At 34.4% G+C, this 21,434-nt stretch overlaps 4 protein-coding genes across 4 annotated transcripts; all 4 read right to left on the reverse strand.

The window, feature by feature from the left end:
• Positions 1 to 986: 986 nt before the first annotated feature.
• LOC123192524 (probable NAD(P)H dehydrogenase (quinone) FQR1-like 1) lies at positions 987 to 3,226 on the reverse strand. Its single transcript, XM_044605105.1, has 4 exons — positions 3,077 to 3,226; positions 1,853 to 1,946; positions 1,502 to 1,764; positions 987 to 1,422 (listed from the first exon to the last, which is right to left on the reverse strand). Exons 1-4 carry the CDS (start codon positions 3,097 to 3,099, stop codon positions 1,191 to 1,193), a joined length of 612 nt encoding a protein of 203 aa, XP_044461040.1. The 5' UTR covers positions 3,100 to 3,226; the 3' UTR covers positions 987 to 1,190.
• Positions 3,227 to 6,295: 3,069 nt separating this feature from the next.
• LOC123192279 (U-box domain-containing protein 8-like) lies at positions 6,296 to 7,867 on the reverse strand. The gene has a single exon (XM_044604764.1). It carries the CDS (start codon positions 7,726 to 7,728, stop codon positions 6,604 to 6,606), a length of 1,125 nt encoding a protein of 374 aa, XP_044460699.1. The 5' UTR covers positions 7,729 to 7,867; the 3' UTR covers positions 6,296 to 6,603.
• Positions 7,868 to 10,571: 2,704 nt separating this feature from the next.
• Positions 10,572 to 15,862, reverse strand: LOC123192551 (receptor-like serine/threonine-protein kinase SD1-8). Its single transcript, XM_044605135.1, has 7 exons — positions 14,403 to 15,862; positions 12,321 to 12,455; positions 12,037 to 12,224; positions 11,741 to 11,951; positions 11,396 to 11,633; positions 11,157 to 11,307; positions 10,572 to 11,068 (listed from the first exon to the last, which is right to left on the reverse strand). Exons 1-7 carry the CDS (start codon positions 15,685 to 15,687, stop codon positions 10,757 to 10,759), a joined length of 2,520 nt encoding a protein of 839 aa, XP_044461070.1. The 5' UTR covers positions 15,688 to 15,862; the 3' UTR covers positions 10,572 to 10,756.
• A 1,515-nt stretch (positions 15,863 to 17,377) lies between these two features.
• LOC123192573 (G-type lectin S-receptor-like serine/threonine-protein kinase B120) lies at positions 17,378 to 21,212 on the reverse strand. The gene is made up of 8 exons (XM_044605168.1): positions 19,754 to 21,212; positions 19,501 to 19,611; positions 19,144 to 19,388; positions 18,842 to 19,052; positions 18,485 to 18,722; positions 18,241 to 18,388; positions 17,894 to 18,157; positions 17,378 to 17,616 (listed from the first exon to the last, which is right to left on the reverse strand). Exons 1-8 carry the CDS (start codon positions 21,072 to 21,074, stop codon positions 17,569 to 17,571), a joined length of 2,586 nt encoding a protein of 861 aa, XP_044461103.1. The 5' UTR covers positions 21,075 to 21,212; the 3' UTR covers positions 17,378 to 17,568.
• Positions 21,213 to 21,434: the final 222 nt, after the last annotated feature.

A 21,434-nucleotide genomic window follows, 5' to 3' on the forward strand; every position in this document is an offset into this window, starting at 1 on the left:
ATTCATTGTTATTTTAGTTCAAATATAAAGTTTTCACAAAATTTAACAATATGCAATAATCAATCTCTTTATTAGTAACTCTTCATGTTGATATCATCATTAATTCTTCATGTTGATACAAAGCAACATTTTAAAAACAAACCTGCAATAATAAATTTTAAAAGCAAAATTAATTTAAAAGTAGCTTACATAGGAAATACTAACAAATTTGTAATTAAAAATATTAAATTAATTAAAATATACTAGAAATTATTATATTAATCTATTAGATTTAGGGGATAGATGGGATGGGGTGGGGTGGGGTGGGGACAGGGCAAGGCAGGGCGGGGCGGGGCGGGGCTGGACGGGGACATATATATTCCCGTCTCCAATTACGGAGATTTTTTTCATCTTTATCTCTGTCCTTTTTCTCATTTTTATTGAAGAATCCCCTCCCCATTAGAGTCGGGGAGGGTTGGGACCCATAAGGTATGACCCAAATTGCCATCCATACTCCCAACTCAGCAGAATGCTGCCTCAAGCCAAACAATATTTTTTCCTGGTTTGTTAGCCCTTCTCTTATTTTTATATTTGGTTGATTTTCTACTGAATATTTTCTGCTCCCCTGTTTGAGGCCTTATGCCTCATCTTATGCACATCAGGTTCTAACATTCTTTCAACTTATGATTGCTGGCCAAAACCCCCTTTGACAACTCGTAACAGATTACATAACAAGATAAAAGAAAATCTTCAATTGATGTAGTGGATGAGAAAGGCAAATCTTGAACTGAGAGAAGTGCTTCCCCCTTTCGGCTTTTACGCGAGGCCATGACTGAGATCATGTGCTTCTATGACACGACTTCATTTATGGGTGGACCACAATGAGTACACCTCTTGGAAATACTTTGTAAAATTCCCCTCCCTAATTGAAAATCATATGTGCATTCAACATCTAAGTCAAGTTCTACCAATCTTCCTCTTACTTGGTATGCTACACAGTTCATCAATTAATCAGTAGAAATGTATTTAGATTTTAGATTACGTCATAAAATCTTGCATACAGTACTTAGCACCATTGTCTTGAAAAATAAACAACATGGAAAGTTTGGGACAACTATTATTCAAAGTGTTTATTTAGAATGCGAAATGGAAACTCTAAAATAAGAAGAAAAATAAAAAATGAATTTCAAGCAATAGAAAGGTAATGAAAATTAAGCAGCAGCCTTGAGCTTCTTAGCAATGCCGGCAAAATACTTTCCCTGATGAAAAGCTTGTTCAAGTTCAAGCTCAGAAGGCTGTCTTGAGCCGTCCCCCGCAAAAGTTCCAGACCCATAGGGGCTGCCACCCTTTACTTTCTCCATCTCAAACATTCCAGCTCCAAATGTGTATCCAATTGGGACAAATAGCATTCCATGGTGAACAAGCTGAGTTATGGCGGTCAAGCTGGATAAATGAAACTTAAATTTTTAGCGAAATTCTTAAGAAGAAGGAAAAGATATAGAGAAACCAAGGGGAAACTCACGGGGTAGTCTCTTGTCCACCTCCTTGTGATCCAGTGCTGTAGAAAATTCCAGCAGGTTTGCCAGCAAGCTGTTGAGTTCTCCATAGACCTCCGGTTGCATCCATAAATGCCTTGAATTGTGAAGCCATCATCCCAAATCTAGTGGGGAAACCCAGAAGCATCCCATCAGCCTCGACGAGATCATTAGGTGAAATGATAGGAACATCACTCTTCGGTGGTGCACCCATCTTCGCAAGAACATCTTCTGGTAGTGTTTCAGGTACCTGCCGAGGCATCAATTGTAAAATCACAAATTTTCATCTATGAAGAACATTATCTAAATAAATGACACAAACAGCATTGCATACAGACCTGCCATAGTTTTACTTCTACCCCTTCCACAGATGCAGCTCCTTTCTTTATCTCTTCTGCTAACTTTGCAACATGTCCATACATTGAATAATAACTGTAAACAAATTGGTTTTTTTGATTATTACTTATACACTGAAAAAATATCATGAAATTCAATCGACAATACATATAATACTACATAATTTATACGCCAATAGGCTCCAAAAGCATTGCTTCAGCAGTTGAACTATATAAAAGCAATTTAATACAGTATTGGCTTCTAGATGGAAAGGTAAAATGGCACAATATTTAGAAGCTTATCTTAAAGTAGTGACAATGAAAGGCACTCAGAAAATTAATGAATAAAAAATGATAAACAATGAATCAGTTTCAACCATGATGAATGATGGGACCAGAGTTTTTATAAAGCTTCAGATGGCATTTCACTGTCAATTATTTTAATTTCAAAAAGTAGGTCAGGTTTGGGAAAATTTGCTTTCAGAATTTATATAAGTTTTTCTGATCTTTCTCAATTATACATGAGGCAATATAAATTACAGTTAAAGTATATATCAAGTATGAATACACCGAAAAGCATGAATTGACTCCTTGCACCATTTCAAGCAAGATAAACAAAAATTCAATGAAAGAGGCCTTCCCCAATAAGCAAGAACAAAAAGATAGAAAAATATCAATTAAGCCTAGGCCACAATTCAGGACTTGATGATGTCCACTAATCCAAGTTCTATGGCTTTCTCTCCTTTCTTTTCTGTACAGAAAATATACAATAATTCCAGAATTTATTGAACTTAAGTATCACTTTTTTTCTCAAGTTTCAAATCTTTAACCTAAGAATCATCAGAACCAAAAAAAAAAAAAAAAATTGAGGATAAGTTTCATCAAAATAAATCAAAACAGCCTTGTGTGCATTAAGAATAGCATTATATTGGAATCAACTGCAACATATCTATGAAATGAGATGCAATAACCAGATGAAATTGACCCTGTGATCTTAACCAAAAACATATTCAACAAAAATTCTGTAAAAAAAATTAAATAAATTCACTATTTTTTCAGTTTTTATATGATCTATATTCAAACAAAATGAAGAATACAAAAGGGTATCCAAAGTTAACGAGATAAAAGAGAATACAGTATTAAACTTGATGATAAAACCCCTCTTGGAAACATATGAATAACAGAGCAAGAAACAGAGTAATGAGAAATAATTTAAGCAAAGCTTACACGATGTAGACTTTCACTGCCATGGATGGGAAGTGTTTTTGCTTTTCTTTCTTTGCGTATTTTGCTTGTGAGTACGAAGCAGAAGAAGAAAGTGGAGGGGACCTTACTTATAACTGTCATGTTGAGAGGCCAATGGCTTGATTTTATATGATTAGTGGACTCATTTTCCTCTTTTTTTTTTTTTTTTTATAAACTAATATTGATGTCACCCCCATCATTTTCTTAATAAAATTTTTTCTTCTACTTCATTTTTAACATGACGAGCGTTCTACATATTTTCATACTCTGCATAATTTCATTTTGGCCTCCTGAACAAATTTGACAAACAAGGACTGAAAATCTTGCTAGATTTCTTAAATTAAATGATGGGTCAACTGCTTCTCCATTTGGATCCAGATTTCTTGGCTATGGCGGTATGGCCACATGCAGTCATGTATATGGACATGAAACTTTTTGCTTAGTGGATAGCACAGATCGTTGACCTTTCATTTCTATTCTCACATGATTGTATTAGAGAATTGGTTTTTTTAAATTCCCATCCCAGCACTCTGTTTCATTAACTTTCTGAATGGAAATATAGACTTGTTCAAAGATACTTGGGATCTTGTTACTTATTATAATAGTGATATATGTTACCATTCGAATGCCCTGCCTTGTCGTAAAACCAAAAGAAATCATTACTCTGCAAATATCCAAAAATAAATATTTTAAGAAAATCTACTAAATCACTTCAATAATAGAATTCACTTTTTTATCTGAGAATCCGATACGCAATGTTTAAATTTACAACTACTATTAAATAAGTTAAAATTTTACGAGTTATGACAGAGACTCGACTAAAAATTTTATTATTTTATTAGTTTTATTAATTTTTAAAATATATTTCATTTTAACCTTTTTATATCTAATCAATGACTGATTCAAAGATTAAATTTAAAAAGTAAAAATAGAGTAAAAATAAAATATAACAAGCCAATAAAAAATAAAAAATATTAACAAGAGTCAACGTAAAATTTTAAAGACTATATGAACATATTAATTTTCAGATCTAAGAAAGGTTAACTAACCACGGTTAACCTTCATTGAGTCCCTCATGCATGTTGAAATGGGATGATGACACCATTGTTTTTATAAGCATACCATTTTTGTTACCATCTTGGGGTATACGCTTTTAAAGTTTTGTTGGGTTGGGTTGGTTGAAACAATAAAATAGGACGTCCTCAATTAATGGAATGAATCGTATTATTTAATATAAATTGACACGCTTCTAGATTTGGACCCACACGTTAATAACTAGGAGATATGACTTTTGTTGCACGAATGCTCCTAGATGATACCCCTACCCCTCTCATCATAATCAATTCCAACTCAGAATTGCTTGTTAAGAGAAATTTCCCTTTTTTTCTTTTTTTTTTTTCTAAAAACCTGAAGCTTCTTCCCCACAATCATCAATCATGGCTTTAAAATTGGCGTTTATGGTGGTTGGTGTTAGGCTTTCGCGATTGATATTATTAATGGGAGCATTGTTGGTGTTGACGGGCTCACCATAATTTGCATTAATTTTCCAAACATGGGACCTGGGGCTGATGTTGAAATGCACTAATAATCATGATTACAACATCACAGACCTTAATTCCATTTTTGTTTTGCATATCTAATAAAAATACCAATTATATAAGTTGGGTTCTAATCTAAATCATGGGCTGTGAAATGGGTTCATGTTGAGGGCTTCAAGCCTTCAACTACCCAATGCAATTCGTTGCCTAAAATGTAGCCCATTCAGGAAAAATCAAAGAGACTGACCTGAAAATAGTAATTAAACATGGTTTCGTTTGCCAAGATATCACTATCAGGGCCAGCGGCAATCAAGCGATAAAATCATCAACATAATTACACAGGGACATTGGAACTATGACGTGTATGAAATCTGATAAATTTTGGGTGAATAGAAGCGACTGCTTTGTCTTCTTTGTTTCAATGATTGAAATTATTTTCATTGCTTCATAAGGCACATGAAAATTATTTTCAACTACCAACCAAGCAGAGGACCTTCATGTCAGATAACTGACAAGCAGATCATAGATAAGAACATTTTATACAGCATGCATTTTTGTAATTTTCGGTTACTAATTAGAGTTCAACCCCGTACAAGCAAACGGAGAGAAGGAAATATGAACAAGTCAATCACATAACAAGAGCCTTGCTTAGCAGATACTTCACCAGTTGTTTATCAGAAAAATTTTCCCAAGACACGGAATGAAAATCACACCAACATAAACTTCAATTTCAATCACCCCAAATATTAATACAACATGAATTCACACATTATAAGTGGACAGACTCGAGGCATAGTTTATCCAACTTAACCTCTAAAAGAACCAACCACCAATATACAAGGGCATCAGCAGAAGGAATCCGATCAGCTTTTCTTGTTAGGGATTCAAGTGATAATTAGGGTTCTCCCTCAGATATTTATATCAAATATAGTTTCATAAACAAATCCTACTTAAAATTTTCAACTCTGGTAGAAGAATCACAGAGGAGTGCAGTATGTATTGATTGCAGTACTGTACACGAATGTTAAGCAATCCATCCCACAGAAATTTATCCAACTGATTTAACTAAGTTTCAAATATGATGAACCATATGAACAAATTAAACAAGATCCCAGTTCGCAGAATATATGATATGAATGTTAACTCAGCAGCAATTGAGATATATGCATTCTTATCAATCACAATCATAGGCACAGAAGTGAGGAAAAATAATATTTATCCACTTCAATTATTTGACGATGCCTGTCTGTTTAATTTTAACTCTTCAAAACAAAACCAACCGCAGAATGAGATAAAGAAGAACATGTTTACATAAGCCAGATAATAAGGAACACAGTACAAGCAGTAACACACAAAGCTTCAAGCCACTCCATCGACCACGAATCAAGCCGAATGGTATGGAACACCAAAAAATAGATCATACATTCACCCATGAAAGCATTGGAAATTACAAACTAAATTACTTGTAAAAACTTCTTTGTTATTCTCATTGTAATTCTCCTAAACGACTGATTTGACAAAACAAATAAAATACAATATTTTATATGTTTGTTTAGCTAGAATTTGAGTTACACTTTCTTTTTCCATTTTCAATGGTTCATCTGTTACAGTCTTGCAGAACTTAATGGAAACAATTTGGTATACAAAAGTGAAAGGCTGAAAATGGATTCGACAAAACATATGCATTAACAACATGTAAAATTTCAAACTTGTGGCAAATTACAGTCTGATAAGCAATTTAAAACTTTCTACACTGGAAAGATCGATGAGGAGCTAGCCAACCACAAATTTATTTTCATGTACAACGTACGATTAAAAATTAAAAAGAAAAAACTATTCCACCAAAATCTAATCCTTTTCTTTACACGGACAACTATCGGCTAAAGAAATATAATCCATTAAGCACAAAATGGAAAAAAGAATTTTTTTTTTTCTTGAACAAAGAAAACCCAACTCACCTCCATTTGGCCTTCACCGCATAGAAGGGTTTCCACTTAAAGTTTGAATCAAATTATTAGCATTTCTCCTAAGCTTCTCATTATCATTATCATCTTCCACCAACCTCATACACATCTCTAAAACCCCATCTCTTCTAGCCTCCACACGTATTTCTTCACTATAACGACACAAACAATTCAATGTAAAAAGCGAACACTGGACCGCTGTTAAACTCCCATTTTTTATCATCCCAACTAAAACAGCAACACACCCTTTAACTCTCATCATCTCCTCTCTTCCTTCTGTACATTTCGCTAACATACTCAACACATCCACGGCCCTCTCAAGCCCCGACTCAGCTATTCGCATCAGAATCACCACCGCCCCACAATTCACAACCCGTTTTCGGTTACCCGGAAAAGAAGATAGAGCGTACAAAGCAGTGGCCGCTTCTTTTTTCTCTCTGATTAGTTTCCCGTTCTGTAAAAGCCAAACTAGCGATTCTATAGCCAATGGGTAGTCACCAATCGTCGCTTTGTTCACTTCTACCACAGCTAGGCTTGTTATTATTGTCGCTGCCATGGCTCGGCAATCGGGTGACCCGACCCGTAACGCAGTCACGACCCGACCAACCGCCCCTTCAGCAACGATGCCGACTTTATTGTCATCGTCGAGAGACAAAGCGAGTAGAAAAGAGAGCGCTTTCTCTTGAAGAGTAAAATTATCGGACTCAAAATTGAGACAGTTCAAAACGGCTGAAACAGCACCCGACTCGGTAAGTTTTCTCCGAGAAGCTGAGTCACGTTTCGAGAGGTTAACGAGTTGGGAGAGGGACTCGAGTTTGGAGTGTAGAGGAGAGGAATTAGATGTAAGAATGGAAATTAGAGTCTGAAGGTTGGGGTGGGCGGGGTCGGATTGTGCTTTGAGGAGAGGACTACGGGTAAAATTGGAAATTAAAGATCTGAGAGCGTGGTTAGGGATAAGCGAAGGTTGGTCGGGAAGAGGTAGCTGCGTAATTGGACATGTACGGTGACCGGACTCTAGCCACCGTTGGATTGAAATGCGGTCAAATGTATGACCCGATGATAAGATAACCGGGTCTGACATGATTTCTAAAGAAATCGGACACATAAAATCATCAGGGAACTGAGCCGCCATTTGTTTACAACTCGTTCCCAACTCAGTTTCCAGAGGGTTTATGAGGTTTCGAGAGTCTCTTGTGTTGGCGAGGGAGGAGAAACGGAGCTTCTTCTGTCAAGGAATTCAGAACACCAATCTAGTCATTGATTTTGATTTTGCATATTGTATATTAATATTAAGAAGGGCATTTTCGTCACACAATAATTTGTAGCGTCATGATTAAATACTCAAATCATTTAATAAACTTGTGAAATTTGAGTGGTTTATTCACCGTATAAATTTAGATTTTTAATTTAAAATTATTAATTATTAAATAATTTTAGAAAATTTAATATTCATAATTGTATATTTATTTTATCAATATCCAAAATCAATTTTTTGAAGATTTTATATTTTTTTTATAAATAATCTTATTCAAATTAGATTATTTTCAATTACTATGATTTAGGGATTCAATATAACCACTTCCTCTTATGAAAACAAAATAAAATCACTAAATATCACATAAAAATTTAAGATGAAATATTTTAATTATAATATATCTGATTTAAGAATAGAATGACTATAATAGCCCTTATATTTATAATTTGTTTTATTTTTTTCAGCATAAAAAAGGAATAAAAATAAGGCATATTGTCGGTTACTTTTGAAAGGGTAAAGTCATTATTCCCTACCAAAAATGAAAAAAAAAAAAAAGCATCATTCCCTTTATTTGTTTTCATTAAATGACTTCAACTTGTGCCATCATAAATTATGCAACGGCTCATTTTATGATGCAGAGACAACGGAGGGTGCGTGGGCAACGTAACTGATGTTACAAATGTAATACCGTTACGGGGTAACAGAATCACGGGCATCTATTTTCTTGAGTGAAATTACTAAAATAGCCTTGTCTTAGCTGTGGTGCCGTTTAGTCAACTGTCCAAAGTCCGAATTGGCGTGCCCACCAGCAAGAAGCAACACGTAACGTACGTGATAAATACATTTTAAAAGAAGAAGAGTAAAATCTTTCATTGTTCTTCACTGTCATAATTAATTTTTTTTAAATTAAAATAAATATTATCTTCCATTGAGACGGGAGTGGATAGAGTCCGTACCATCACGCAATAACTGTGAAGAAAGAGGTTGAATGAGTGATGGATGGATGGATGGATGGATGGATGGATGAGACAGGCTAAGTTATCTCAACCTCAACTTTAAAAGCGAACGTGATTCACGAGGTTTTGAATGCCCGCCCATCATAAAAATTATTATTTTATAAGCTTTAATTATATTTAGAATCTTGCTGTGAAAATTAAGCTAACAATAATTTTAAACTTACGATTTCACGCAATTTAGAATGTCCTGGATTTTTGTTTAGATAGATGGTTTATTATATCACTAATGTTATATATTGGTTTAAATTTTATATCAAAGAATTTTAATTTTAATTCCATCTGGATTTAAATTATATAAAAAATTTTTTAATCTTAAAATAATTTTTTAATATTTAAATTGATTATATTCGATTTAAATTAATATAAATTTATTTATTATTTTTATTTTTTAAAGTATTTTTATTATTTTAATTTCTTTATCAAATTATTTTGATATACTATTAATGAAATATATAAATAATATTTTATTTTACTGATAAATAATCTAAAATTTACATAATAAAGCTTTTAAAATACGTAAATAATTTGATAAATTAGATCAAATTCTTAATAATAAAATAAAATAAATAAAAAATAATAATATGGGTAATTATAATTATACAAAGATACAATTATATATAATCAACAAAAATTTTACTATAAAGATATAACATATAATTATAGTATGAATAAATACTTTAAAAGTCGTCTATAATCTAATTAATCGAATCAAATCCTCGATTCTTAATAATTAAATAAAATATTTAAATAAAAATAAATAATAATAAAAGTAATTTTAATATTGATATTCTCTTTTAATAATTTTATAATTTATCCCAAATAAATTATATTAAAATAACATTTCTTTAAAATATTTGAATTATATTAGGTTATTTTTGTGTAAACCCTAAAACTAATCGATTTAATTTCGAGTTTTGTCGGGTTGACTCAAAATAAATTTCGTGTTAAAAAACTCAACCCTAACCCAATAATTTTCGTATCATATTAGGTTAACAGATCGTATTGAAAATTGTCAACTCTAATTATATACACAATTTTTGTATATAAAATATGTGATTTGATGTTGTTTTATTTTTAATTTTTAACTGTCTAATTATATAATAATATGTCATTATTTATGCATAAAAATTATACACATAACACTACCATTTTTCTTAGTAATATCAGAGCCCATTATCATTAACACCCTTGGATTTTAATTTTTTTTGGTCAAGATTGTAGCTCACCCTACACATTATAATGTGGTTGAGTTTGATCTCAAAAGTTGTCTCTGTTTGGTTCGTTTTGATTTAAATTTGTTTAATTTAAATTCAAATCGAATTTAACTAAAAAGATTTTATTTTTTAAAAACTAAATCGAACTCAAATTAAAGAAAATTTAGTGTAGTCTAATTGACGAGTTGAAAAATGGTTTAATTCTATTTAAATATAACTTATAACATGATTCAAATTACATTAAACAATGTTTTTAGCATAATTAAATAAAATTAGGTCGTTCTATGGATGTGGCCTTTTGTGCATAAACACTTTGTTCAAGATTTTTCTCTCCCCATTCACTTCTATATTTCTCTGATTTCCTAGGAACGTGGCAACAACGCCTTGAAATTTCTAAGGTATTCCTGGAAAAATGCAATATAGGCCAACTGAAAGTCACTGTTTTGCATGCCTGAGGCAGTTTGCAGTTCGTCTTTCAGTGACAAGGTGATGAATGCAACTTTGTAGCAGAAATATATTAAGAGGGTAGAAGATATTAATAAACTTTTCACTACTTAAAGGTCCTATAAGATTTGAAACCATCAGCAGTTTGATTAAATCCTCTGTTGTTCTGGCCACTTACTGTCCCCAAAATTAACACACCGAAGTTGAACACATTTGATATTATACTTTTCACTACCTAGCATCTAGCATTGTAATGGTGACCTGGTTTACTGTGCATGATTCATCGTGCTTACCTGAGGATGAATCAGTTTTAGGAGGGTTTCTTTCTAAGCAAAAACCAGGGGTTTTAGGCTGGTGTATTGTTGCAGTTTCACTACCCAACATCAAAATCACGGTTGACATTTCTGGCCTTTCTTCTGCATTCTCTTGGACACATAAGAGCCCAACCTGTACACATCTCAATACTTCATGTGCAGGATATGAATCTGCCACTGCTGAATCTACTACCTCCAATGCCTTTCCTTCCTTCCACATTCGCCATACCTGCTATCGTGCCAGCTTAACTTACTTTCAGTAATATTTCAAATTACGACATGTCACTGAAAGATGGATCATTTGAATATGTACTTACTTGTCCAAGGAGGTTATGTTCACTGTTTGAGTGAAAAAATCCTTTATTCTTCTTACCACTTACAATCTCCAACAACAGAACTCCAAAGCTGAAAACATCGGATTTCGCTGAGAAGAGTCCATCCATTGCATATTCAGGAGACATATACCCACTATAGGTCACAAATAAAATTATATCAATAATTGTGTAAATTATAATTTATATAGTGAATGAGTACAGAAACTAGTTTATATACTCACTATGTTCCAACCACTCTTTTAGTCTTTGCTTCTATTTGATCTCCTCCAAATATTCTGGCCATACCGAAGTCTGATATTTTCGGGTTCAAGTCCTTATCAAGCAGAATGTTACTTGCTTTCAAATCCCTATGAATAATTCTAAATCTAGAATCTTGGTGAAGATACAGAAGTCCTCGAGCAATCCCACAAATGATGTTGAAGCGCCTTTGCCAATTCAGTAGGTTGCTTTTTGCTTTATCTAGAACCCAATTTGAATTAAAATAAGAAAATTGAATTCAAAATCAATTTCATATGATAATCAGAAGTAGTCTAGTTTAAAGCTCATTTAGTACTGAGAGGATTAACTGAATAAAATGGAATCCAGGCTTCTATATTCCATGTACTCGTATACCAGCATCTTTTCATCCATGTCAATGCAGCAACCAAGAAGCCGAACCAGATTTCTGTGCTGAAGCCTGGCAATTAATTTGACCTCATTCTTGAATTCTTCAATTCCTTGCCCAGAGTTTCTTGAGAGCCTCTTCACTGCTATTTCTTGACCCTCAATTAACCTACCCTGATTTGTTCAAATGTATTTCTGTAAGCAAAATATGGAGCATTTGATTTGAACATGACAGTGTATTACATGACAGGCGATTTACCATGTAAACACAGCCAAAGCCACCTTCTCCAAGTTTATTATCATCAGAAAAGTTGTCCGTGGCTGTTGCTATGGTGTAGAAATCAAACAGTGGCAATTCTAGTTCATCGGCTATTTCACTAGTGTAGTCTCTCTTGCTTGAAATAGCCACTTCATTCAATAGTGAATCTTGGCTTCTTTCCAGAGGACCTGATTTGGAGACAACAGAAGCACATGAAACCAAAATAAATGCATAACTGCAATTTTATGTTCATTTATTTCTATATGACAATGTATTCTTCTCACCTTTCGGTTGTGCCTTCCGTTTTTGTGTAAGCAATGTTTTCCCTTTCCACAGAAAAAAGGCGCCGAATCCTAAAACCGAAATGGATCCAGCAACTGTAAAGCCTATTATTAGAGAAGTTACATGCCTACCATCACCTGAAATGAAAAGCTCCTGATAAGTTATATTGCAGAACAAAATTTGCCAGAATTGTTTCTCTTTACAGTGGCGAGGTGCAAGTATATGATTCTGAAAAAAATTTCCCTTAGATATGCTTTAAGTTCCACTAGCACATGAGAGATGATTATAGAGAACAACCAAACAACTAAAAAACTAAACTGAGATCTAAGGTAAAGAGAAATTACAGGGCCATTGACTTCACACTCCTCAAACATCCATAATTGATTCTCAGACACAACTCCTGTCACCTAACCTTAAACGACTACTTCGTAGTTGAAGGAAACGTTGTTTTGACATAAGCCTTTAGTTTAGAAACTAAGAAACCAAGAAATGGACTAGCACTAGAAATAAAAGACGATTAAGATGTTGAAGAAGGAGAGGACATAACAGAAGTTGAAGAACTGAACATCGCCATTTTTGCTCCGAGCTTACTCTACTCACAGTTTTGGGCCGATTCTTAGGATCGAACAAGTGTTCAAGCCCAAGTTCGAAAACCTTATTGAACTAGAACTCAATTTAGACCTACTTCTGACCTAAATTTTATCCGACCCAAAATTTATTTTTGCCCGAACACTTGACATAATTGACAGACCCATCAAACATTATCTAGTGGATTAACGTATAAAATAATATATATATATATATATATATATATATATATTTTAACAACGTTACATATAAAATTAAATTATACAAATTTATATATAAATTAAAGTAATAATTTATTATTAAATAATGTAATTATTTACTCTTTTTTTTTGGTCACTATAAAATTGTCTAATAAGATATTATCATATCAAATTATATGAACAAATTTATATAATTTGTTTATATATGTAGTATTATTTTGTTATTTTATTCACTTACTATGTTAAGTTATTCTAGTTGTACACTAAGAACCTAAACTCATGCTTATTTTTTATGATTAGTGACACTGTAATAAATAAATAATAAAATTATCTGTACCTATTTTGAATACATAAATAAGTATAAATATGTTATGTGTTATCATATGATTAAATATTTTGAATTAAAGATAAAATAACACTCAATCATATAATAACAAATATAAGTATTGATTTATTTATGTATTCAAAATAAATACTAAGTATGTGCAGTTTTTTGACATGTTTGACATTATCATTTAAAGATGTGCAAATCATAGTGTTAATTTATTCTTTATGGATGCAATTTGGGTCCTAAATATTGTATTATTAGAGTGGAATATGGCCAAAGGGGACTTAATGTGAGCTTAAATTTCTACATTTGAGATATAGGCAGTGACAGTGACAAGAATTACACACTTAATCAATAATTTGTGCAAATCATAAAACACAAAAATTTGACCAATATTAGTGACTAAAGTTAACATAAAAACCCAAATTTGCTTACATATTGTAGAAAAGTCTATGCAAGCTTTCTTATGAGTGGACGAAATATATGAAAAGTACTATTGGGCCAAACTCAAACCGATTTCTATTGTCAAAAATGTCGGCCCACGAACAAGGCGATTTTCGGCCAAGCTTTTGTTGTTGTGGGTCTGATTCTGTGAAAGGGCATTTATCACAGGCAAACAAATCGGAATTTTGTTTTACGAAGTTGTGGAATCAGATGACGGACCTACCCAATAGAGGTTATGGTCCAGGTGGCATGACTCATCATTGACTGATACTCAGACCTATGTCAATGTTAAAAAATTATGAGCACGATTGGGAAATATTTTAAAAGAAAAGCCTGATTGGGTGATAAAGGGGTGTTATGTAAAGAGTTTGGATTCGAATTTTTAAGTAATATATTAAAAATTGACCTTATTCAAGATTGTGAATTTAGTCATTGAATTTCTAGCCAAACAGAATGGGATTCTTTATTTGAAAAAAAAAAAAAAAACTATCTGAGAATTTAAATGAAATTGAGTAGGGAGATACCTATGTCGGAAGCAGCCAATCTAACATAGAGATCTTGGCCTTGGCCACCATCTGCATATTGCCTCATGTCGAGGAGGTCACTCGTCCATATGACACAACCTAAGCCGCCGGGGCGTACATCTGCTTTGGCATAAGCCGTACAAGAACAATTCCTCGAGCACAACGCCGCACAATCCTTAAGAGTCATATTCATGTCAAAAAATGAGGTGGTAGTTTCAGGCAACTTCATGTTCTTCAAATGCAAAAACTTGTCCTTCTCGCATTGCAACTCTGTTTTTCTAACACACCCATCTAAACCCAGTCTCAAACTCCATGCCTGAGGATTTTTAGGCTGAAATCCTCTCATGCATTTACACACAGGTGAAGCATTGGCGTCACATATCCCATATGGACCGCACTCTCGATAATTGTCGCACTGATCCTTTGGTGCATACCAATAAGGGTTCCATGTTTGTCTCTCTTCAACCCATGTGAATCTTTGAAGTAGCCCAGATGAATCGACCATCAATCTTGACTGTAAATTCGTGTCAGTTATTCCAAATGAATAATATACTTCATCTTGATCTATAACAAATTCGAAGTTCATGTTAGGTAGAGGTTTCAATTCTGGAACACCACTGAATCTAATCCCATTCCATGGCCCACTCCGGTATTTTTTTTCTTGTTTGTTCCACAAAAATATTTCTGGGAATCCATGAGAATCTATCCTGAAAGAAAAGTCCCCAGATGAAGGATCATCTTTGCTTCTCCATGAAGTTAAATACCTATCAAAACCTGTTTCCAGATCCCACCCCAGCTTCATACCTGATAACAAAGTATCCGTTGGGTAGTCAAAACTTTGCCACAGAATCTTGCCGCCATTGTCTTGTCTTACAACCAAATTTCCAGAGTCTAGAAGCTGAGCAACAGGGTTGGCGGCCTCAGTTTGGTCCGATGACCACACAAGCGTCCCGACTTGATCAAAAAGAGCAATGCTTTGGTTGTAGATTTTGAGAGTTCCGGATGAATTTGTAAGGGGGGCGTCTCTGTTAGCAACCCACACGTATGTTGTATCAGGAATGTTCTTGTACCATATGCCAACATACCATTTCCCTGAATTGCCCGGTGTGAAAAATCCAAGCTCGAAGACGCCACCTTCAGAGACAAGAATTTCGCCATTTGTGAGACTACGAGTTGGTGTTATGGTGTCCGCAGAGATAGCAATTCTTGGGAACAAAATCATTGCAGCTAAGAAAAAATAAATGGTGTAACAATGGTGCTTGGGCATATACCTCATGTTCTTCATTTAGCCTTCTTTCTCTCACAAGGCATATGGTCATTTCGGTATTGTTTGATATATAGAAAGAAATAGAGCCAATGGACTTTCCCTCTATGTTTTTTAAGTCTTCGTCTTCCTTATTTCTGCTCACCTGAATTAAAAGCCCGCGGTGTGACGTAGACTTAACCTTCTCGAGTTTGAGTATTTCAGCCATCCATTTATTGATTTTCAGCAATTAATTTTGATGATCAGTTCAAGGTTCAAACAAATATAAGACAATAACAAATTTCCACACAAATGAGACGACTTAATTTTGAGCTTGGAATTTACTTATAAATGGAGAATTCTCACCACACAAATTAGCAAGGCCACTTTCAAAGACTTTGCTTAATTAAAATTTTCCAACAGTCCAAAAAATTCTATCAATAATACCGTATTTAATTCAATCACGTAAATACAAATATACAACCTTCCTAATTTTGAAATCACGAAGACTTTCATAAGAGATAATTAATTAAATATAGAAAAACATGTTGTTTTGAATCAATCTTAGAAAAGAAATATCTCATTTTTGTATATTTAATTCATGTAAGATACTTAAGATGAATTGATCAAGGCCATAGATGATTAGGGTTTGTAACCTTTGCAACAAGGATACATGCATGAATGCATTGAAATCCATGGAGCATATGTTCTAAAAGGAGAAAGTGGAAAGGCTACTACAAGCCATGCACCAGTGCCATATATGACTCTCAGAGTTTGTAATTAGCATTTTAGTTCATTAACATCTAATTAGATATTTAGTTTAAGTTTAATCTTAATATGTCATCAGAAAAAAAGTTTAACTCATACTCTCTTATATATGAAACTTTTTTTTTTATTATTCAAACTATCTTTCGTGGTTAAAATTTCATAAAGCAAATTTAAAGAAAAAGTAGTAAAAATATTAATTCCTTTCGAATTAAGAACAACATTTGATGAAGTCAAAAAAAAAAAAAAAAGGGTTGGTCTGCGAGGTCTGCCTGTTTGGTATGTGTAGACACAATATTGGACCATGCTTGGCCGAGTTTGATGCAGTGTACTGTGCCATAGCCCATTAATTGGTGGGCTTACGGCCCTGTCAATGTGCAAGCATGGTAAGACCCAGGACACAATCTAAGACCATCTAGACCATGTCTTTAGGAGCTCTTAAAGGGGTAGCTTCTGGATCATCTAGATTCTTCAAGGCAGTAAAAAAAATAAAATAAGACTTTGTCATGACTGAAGACGATTGAAGCCACTTTGGCACTTTCCCCGGAAAATCCAATTTACAATTATATAACGAAGTAAATAATAAACAAAGGGCATGCTAACTTGGCAACATCATCCAGATGTGAAACAAATTATTTTAAATTCTGATCCTTCTTCTGTCTCAAGTATTGTTAGGCCTTGCCCTTCCAGAACTAGAAGAGTCAAACAACAGAATATACGAACTAGTACAAATACAAAAGGCCTCAAACCCTCTAATTTAATGAAGGAATCCATTAATTGATGTAACTGTTTATCATAATTCAACCACTCTATCGTTGTCTATTGACTTATAATTTTATATATTTCTTTGAATTTGTCAGATTGTGCTGTCGTTTTGATGTTTGTCAGTCTAAGCATCAAATGTTTAATGTTTATCTTTTGTCTCTATGTGGTAGTCCTCTGGCTGCCTGAATATTTAAGCCAAATCTAGTTGTGAACACAAAGATGTTTCAAATAAGATTCTTCTATACAAACATTTCTATAAATAGAATATAGTTTAGTTACTTACAAGCCAGATTTGAGAGATTCAATTCCACAATTAATATTACAGTTTGATCTGATTAAAATTGATCTTTCCTGCCTCCACTCAGATCTGCCTGCACTAGAATCAGCTTAAACTCACATAGATGCCCATGTATCTTTTCCTTCTGACAATGAAATATCCATCTAATTTCCCCATTGTTAAGGAAAAACCAACCTCATATGTATATGAATATTGAATGTCAAAAATACAAACTCACAAAATAGTTAACAGAACAACCCAGAAAAGTAACAAAAACAAGCTAAGCAGAAAATTATACAGCCTGGAAACTATTTAATGAATAAAACAGCTTGTATGTGTGCCTATCTGTTTGTATGTATTTATATAATGAAAAGAGTTTATGTATTCATGGGGTTTCTATCTCCCAGCTACCATAGTCACAGTAAAATCATTGGAGGATACAGTATCATGAGTTCCCATAGAACGAGCGACATCCACAGAGTTCCTTGTAGATGCAAAGGTGGGTTGTCGAGGCGTTTCAAGTGTCGGAGTTTGACTCTCAAGCATCAGCACCACATTTGCCATATTTGGCCTGTACATTGTAGAATCTTGCACGCACAACATCCCTACATGTATGCATCTCAACACCTGACTTTGAGAACATGAATCTTGAATGCTCGGATCCACTAGTTCCATTGTTCTTCCTTCTTTCCAAAGTGCCCATGCCTGAAACAATGGCAAATTTTCTGTCATTCAACTTCTAACATATTAAGTTTAACTAGAAAGGAAAGGAAATTCAATCTACTTACATATCCAACAAGGTTATTGAATTCAGAGAAACGGAAGCTAGTGCACCTCTTGCCAGATGCAATCTCCAGTAATAATACCCCAAAACTATATACATCTGACTTTACCGAAAATAGGCCTTCCATTGCATATTCAGGGGACATATAGCCACTGCATTGTAAGAAATATTGTGAAATTCGGATTGATCAAGTTTTTGGTTTAAATGGAAAGTCGGCTATTAAATGAAGAAATATGTTATATACTTACTATGTGCCAACAACTTTGATGGTATTGGCTTCATGTTGATTACCCCCAAACATTCGGGCCATGCCAAAGTCTGAAATCTTCGGGTTCATTTCTTGATCCAACAAAATGTTACTTGCCTTTAGATCACGATGAATTATTCTAAGTCTTGAATCTCGATGGAGATAGAGGAGCCCTCGTGCAATTCCTTCAATAATTACAAAACGTTTTTTCCAGTCTAGCAGGGCTTGCCTTGCTGGGTCTGACATGATTGTTTATCAAAAGGTGCAACAAACATGAATACAGATGCATAATAAAAATCAATAACGAAAAATGTATTCAACTTAAGTAAATAACCTTACAAGGTAAAAGAGCACATACCAAATAGAAAGGAATCCAAACTTTTGTTTGGCATATACTCATAGACTAGCAACCTTTCTTCCCCTTGAATACAGCAGCCAAGTAGTCTAACAAGATTTCTGTGTTGTAGTTTGGCAATCAGTATAACCTCATTTTTAAACTCCTCTAAGCCTTGGAGAGATTTATTTGAAAGCCTCTTTACAGCTATTTCTTGTTCCCCGGGAAGCTTTCCCTGCAAAATAAACAAGAAATTTAATTTTTAGTACAATTCAGCTCACCAACACATACAAGCATTTAGCAACATCCAGAAGATACAAATTTACCCTGTACACAGGACCAAATCCTCCCTGCCCAAGCTTGTTTTCTTCTGAAAAGTTATTCGTAGCGATTGATATGCTGTTAAAATTGAACATTGGTAGATCAGCACCATTTACTTCACTAACATCCATAATAATGTCAGCTGGTCCTGAAAGATCTGTTGAGAATTCTTCATTCTTGCTCACATCCATGATTGGCGTATCGTCTGTCTTGCTGTAGCAACATGATGATAATGGGACTTTGCGCATAGCTACATTGACAGAAAAGGAGAGAAAAAGAGGAAAAAGAGTTTAGAGATCATTAACAAGAGCCAACATAATTTTCTTGCTGCTTCACATTACAGTGGAAAATAATTATCTTACTTCTCAGTTTCCCTCTGAATCTCCACAAAAGCCACAAAGATAAAACCACAAAGAATGATCCAACCACAGCAATTGAAATTATTGCAGCATTGGATAATTCTCTGCTGCTACCTATTTTGAACAGATGAAATTAAGAAGAATCAGATTATCATAGAGGCCAATGCTTTTTCAACGTATTATGCTTAAACAGAAACCGATGCTTAAATCAAAACAAAAAGTGAAATTTACTTATGCAAATCAATAGAAAATTCACCTAATTCAGCATGTGCTAGTCGGATGTGTAGTGTATTCCCACCGTCGTCGAAATTCTGAACATCAATCAGATCGCCAACCCATATCATGCACCCAATTCCTTCAACATCCGCATAAGCATTACATGAACAATTCTGCAAACAAATTTCTTTGCAAGTTTCAGACTTCCCCAAAGATACTACGGTGTCAAAATCAGGCAACTTCATGCCGTCAAAATCTTTGAAACCATCTGCACCATCACTTAGCCCTGCTTCACTAGTATTCCTCCGGCACTGCAACTCAATCCTCCTAACACATCCACCTGACCAATTTCGCATATTCCATTGGTCTCCATCCTTGGGCACAAAGCCTTCCATACAACTGCATTCGGGAGAACTATTCACCTTGCAGACCCCAAAATTCCCACAAAAATTGTAAACCTCGCAATCGTTTAGCGGCTCCATCTCCATCTGAGCCCAGTTCTTGTTACTCTCATCCCACTTTAGCTGCTTCTGGAATCCATCCCAGGTGAGATGGAACCTCAACAAATCAGAGGGATTTATTTGGTTATATGAAAAGTACATGCTTCCATTGGCATCAGGAGTTGATAGCTTGAAACCATAAATGAAATTTGTTCTAGCAGCCATGAAGGGAACCCCTGTGAAAATTTGAGAATCCCATTGCCCGCTTCTCCACCGCCTCTTTAATTGTTCCCACATCACCATCTGTGGAGCACCTTCAGGATCAACTCCCATTGAGTAGTTCCCTGGTGAAGGATCAGAAGCAGATTTCCATGAAGTGTAAGGACGTATCTTTCCGATTCTAGAGTTAAATTTAATTCTCATTCCTGGTAGGAACGTATCCGTTGGATTATCAAAACTCTGCCAGTAGGCCTTTTCCGTATTACCAATGTCTCCACTGCTTGACAGAACAAGATTTCCATCGTTGCTGAGCATTGCAACTGTATTGTTCGACTCAATCGAAGCATTAGATGACCAAACTGGAGTGTTATTCCCCTCTAAAACCACCAAATTACCATCTTTATCTATGGTTAAAGTTCCATTTCCATTTGAGATGGGCGTATCTCTATTTGCCACCCATACAGGCGTAATTAACTCAATCTTGTTATACCATATACCAACATATCTTAGATTAGAATCTTCTGGGCTAAAGAATCCCAGTTTAAAGATTTCGTTGGTGGAAATCAAGGCGTCACCCCCGTCTTTTATGGACTGGCCTTTTTCGAGGGTGTTAGCAGCATGGCAGAAACAAACAAACAAACATGCAAGAAAACAAAACGAAAGTAGAAAAACTTCAACTGGGCTCTTGCAGATTTTGTTCATTTCCCTGTCTCTGAGATAGAAAGCAAAGATTTAGAAAAAGTAAAGGCTTAAAAAAGTGGAAATCCAAAGGAAGATTTTCAGAGGGTGGCCGTTAGTGGTTTGGTCTGGAAGAGAAGTCAGACTTTAGAACCTGAATATAAGTGGCAGCTGCTGTGCTGTAAGCACAAGAAGTTCCGTTAAAAAGAAAGGCTGTCAATTTTTAATACATACCCCAGAACAGACGTAAGCCGACTACTTGTCAGCTAGAAAACAAGCACCGAGGGAATACACTCACCAAAAATTAATATATTTCCAAAAAATCTATAAAAATTACTCGCCATTTTTATAGAATAACTATATTAATTGAATAAGATGTAGAAA

This window comes from Mangifera indica, chromosome 12 (genome assembly GCF_011075055.1).
Source record: "Mangifera indica cultivar Alphonso chromosome 12, CATAS_Mindica_2.1, whole genome shotgun sequence".
Lineage (NCBI taxonomy): Eukaryota > Viridiplantae > Streptophyta > Magnoliopsida > Sapindales > Anacardiaceae > Mangifera > Mangifera indica.

Coding starts and splice junctions, on each gene's coding strand:
- LOC123192279 (XM_044604764.1), bottom strand. CDS start 7,728: ATGGCGGCTCAGTTCCCTGATGATTTTATGTGTCCGATTTCTTTAGAA.
- LOC123192524 (XM_044605105.1), bottom strand. CDS start 3,099: ATGGCAGTGAAAGTCTACATCGT. Junction 1,947..3,076: donor GCAGTGAAAGTCTACATCGT/GTAAGCTTTGCT, acceptor ATTTGTTTACAG/TTATTATTCAATGTATGGAC. Junction 1,423..1,501: donor GGTGGACAAGAGACTACCCC/GTGAGTTTCCCC, acceptor TCATTTATCCAG/CTTGACCGCCATAACTCAGC.
- LOC123192573 (XM_044605168.1), bottom strand. CDS start 21,074: ATGAACAAAATCTGCAAGAGCCCAGTTGAAGTTTTTCTACTTTCGTTT. Junction 18,723..18,841: donor TTTGGATTCCTTTCTATTTG/GTATGTGCTCTT, acceptor CAATCATGTCAG/ACCCAGCAAGGCAAGCCCTG. Junction 18,389..18,484: donor ATCAAAGTTGTTGGCACATA/GTAAGTATATAA, acceptor CTTACAATGCAG/TGGCTATATGTCCCCTGAAT.
- LOC123192551 (XM_044605135.1), bottom strand. CDS start 15,687: ATGAAGAACATGAGGTATATGCCCAAGCACCATTGTTACACCATTTAT. Junction 11,952..12,036: donor GCTTTGGCTGTGTTTACATG/GTAAATCGCCTG, acceptor TGAACAAATCAG/GGTAGGTTAATTGAGGGTCA. Junction 11,308..11,395: donor AAAAGAGTGGTTGGAACATA/GTGAGTATATAA, acceptor TGTGACCTATAG/TGGGTATATGTCTCCTGAAT.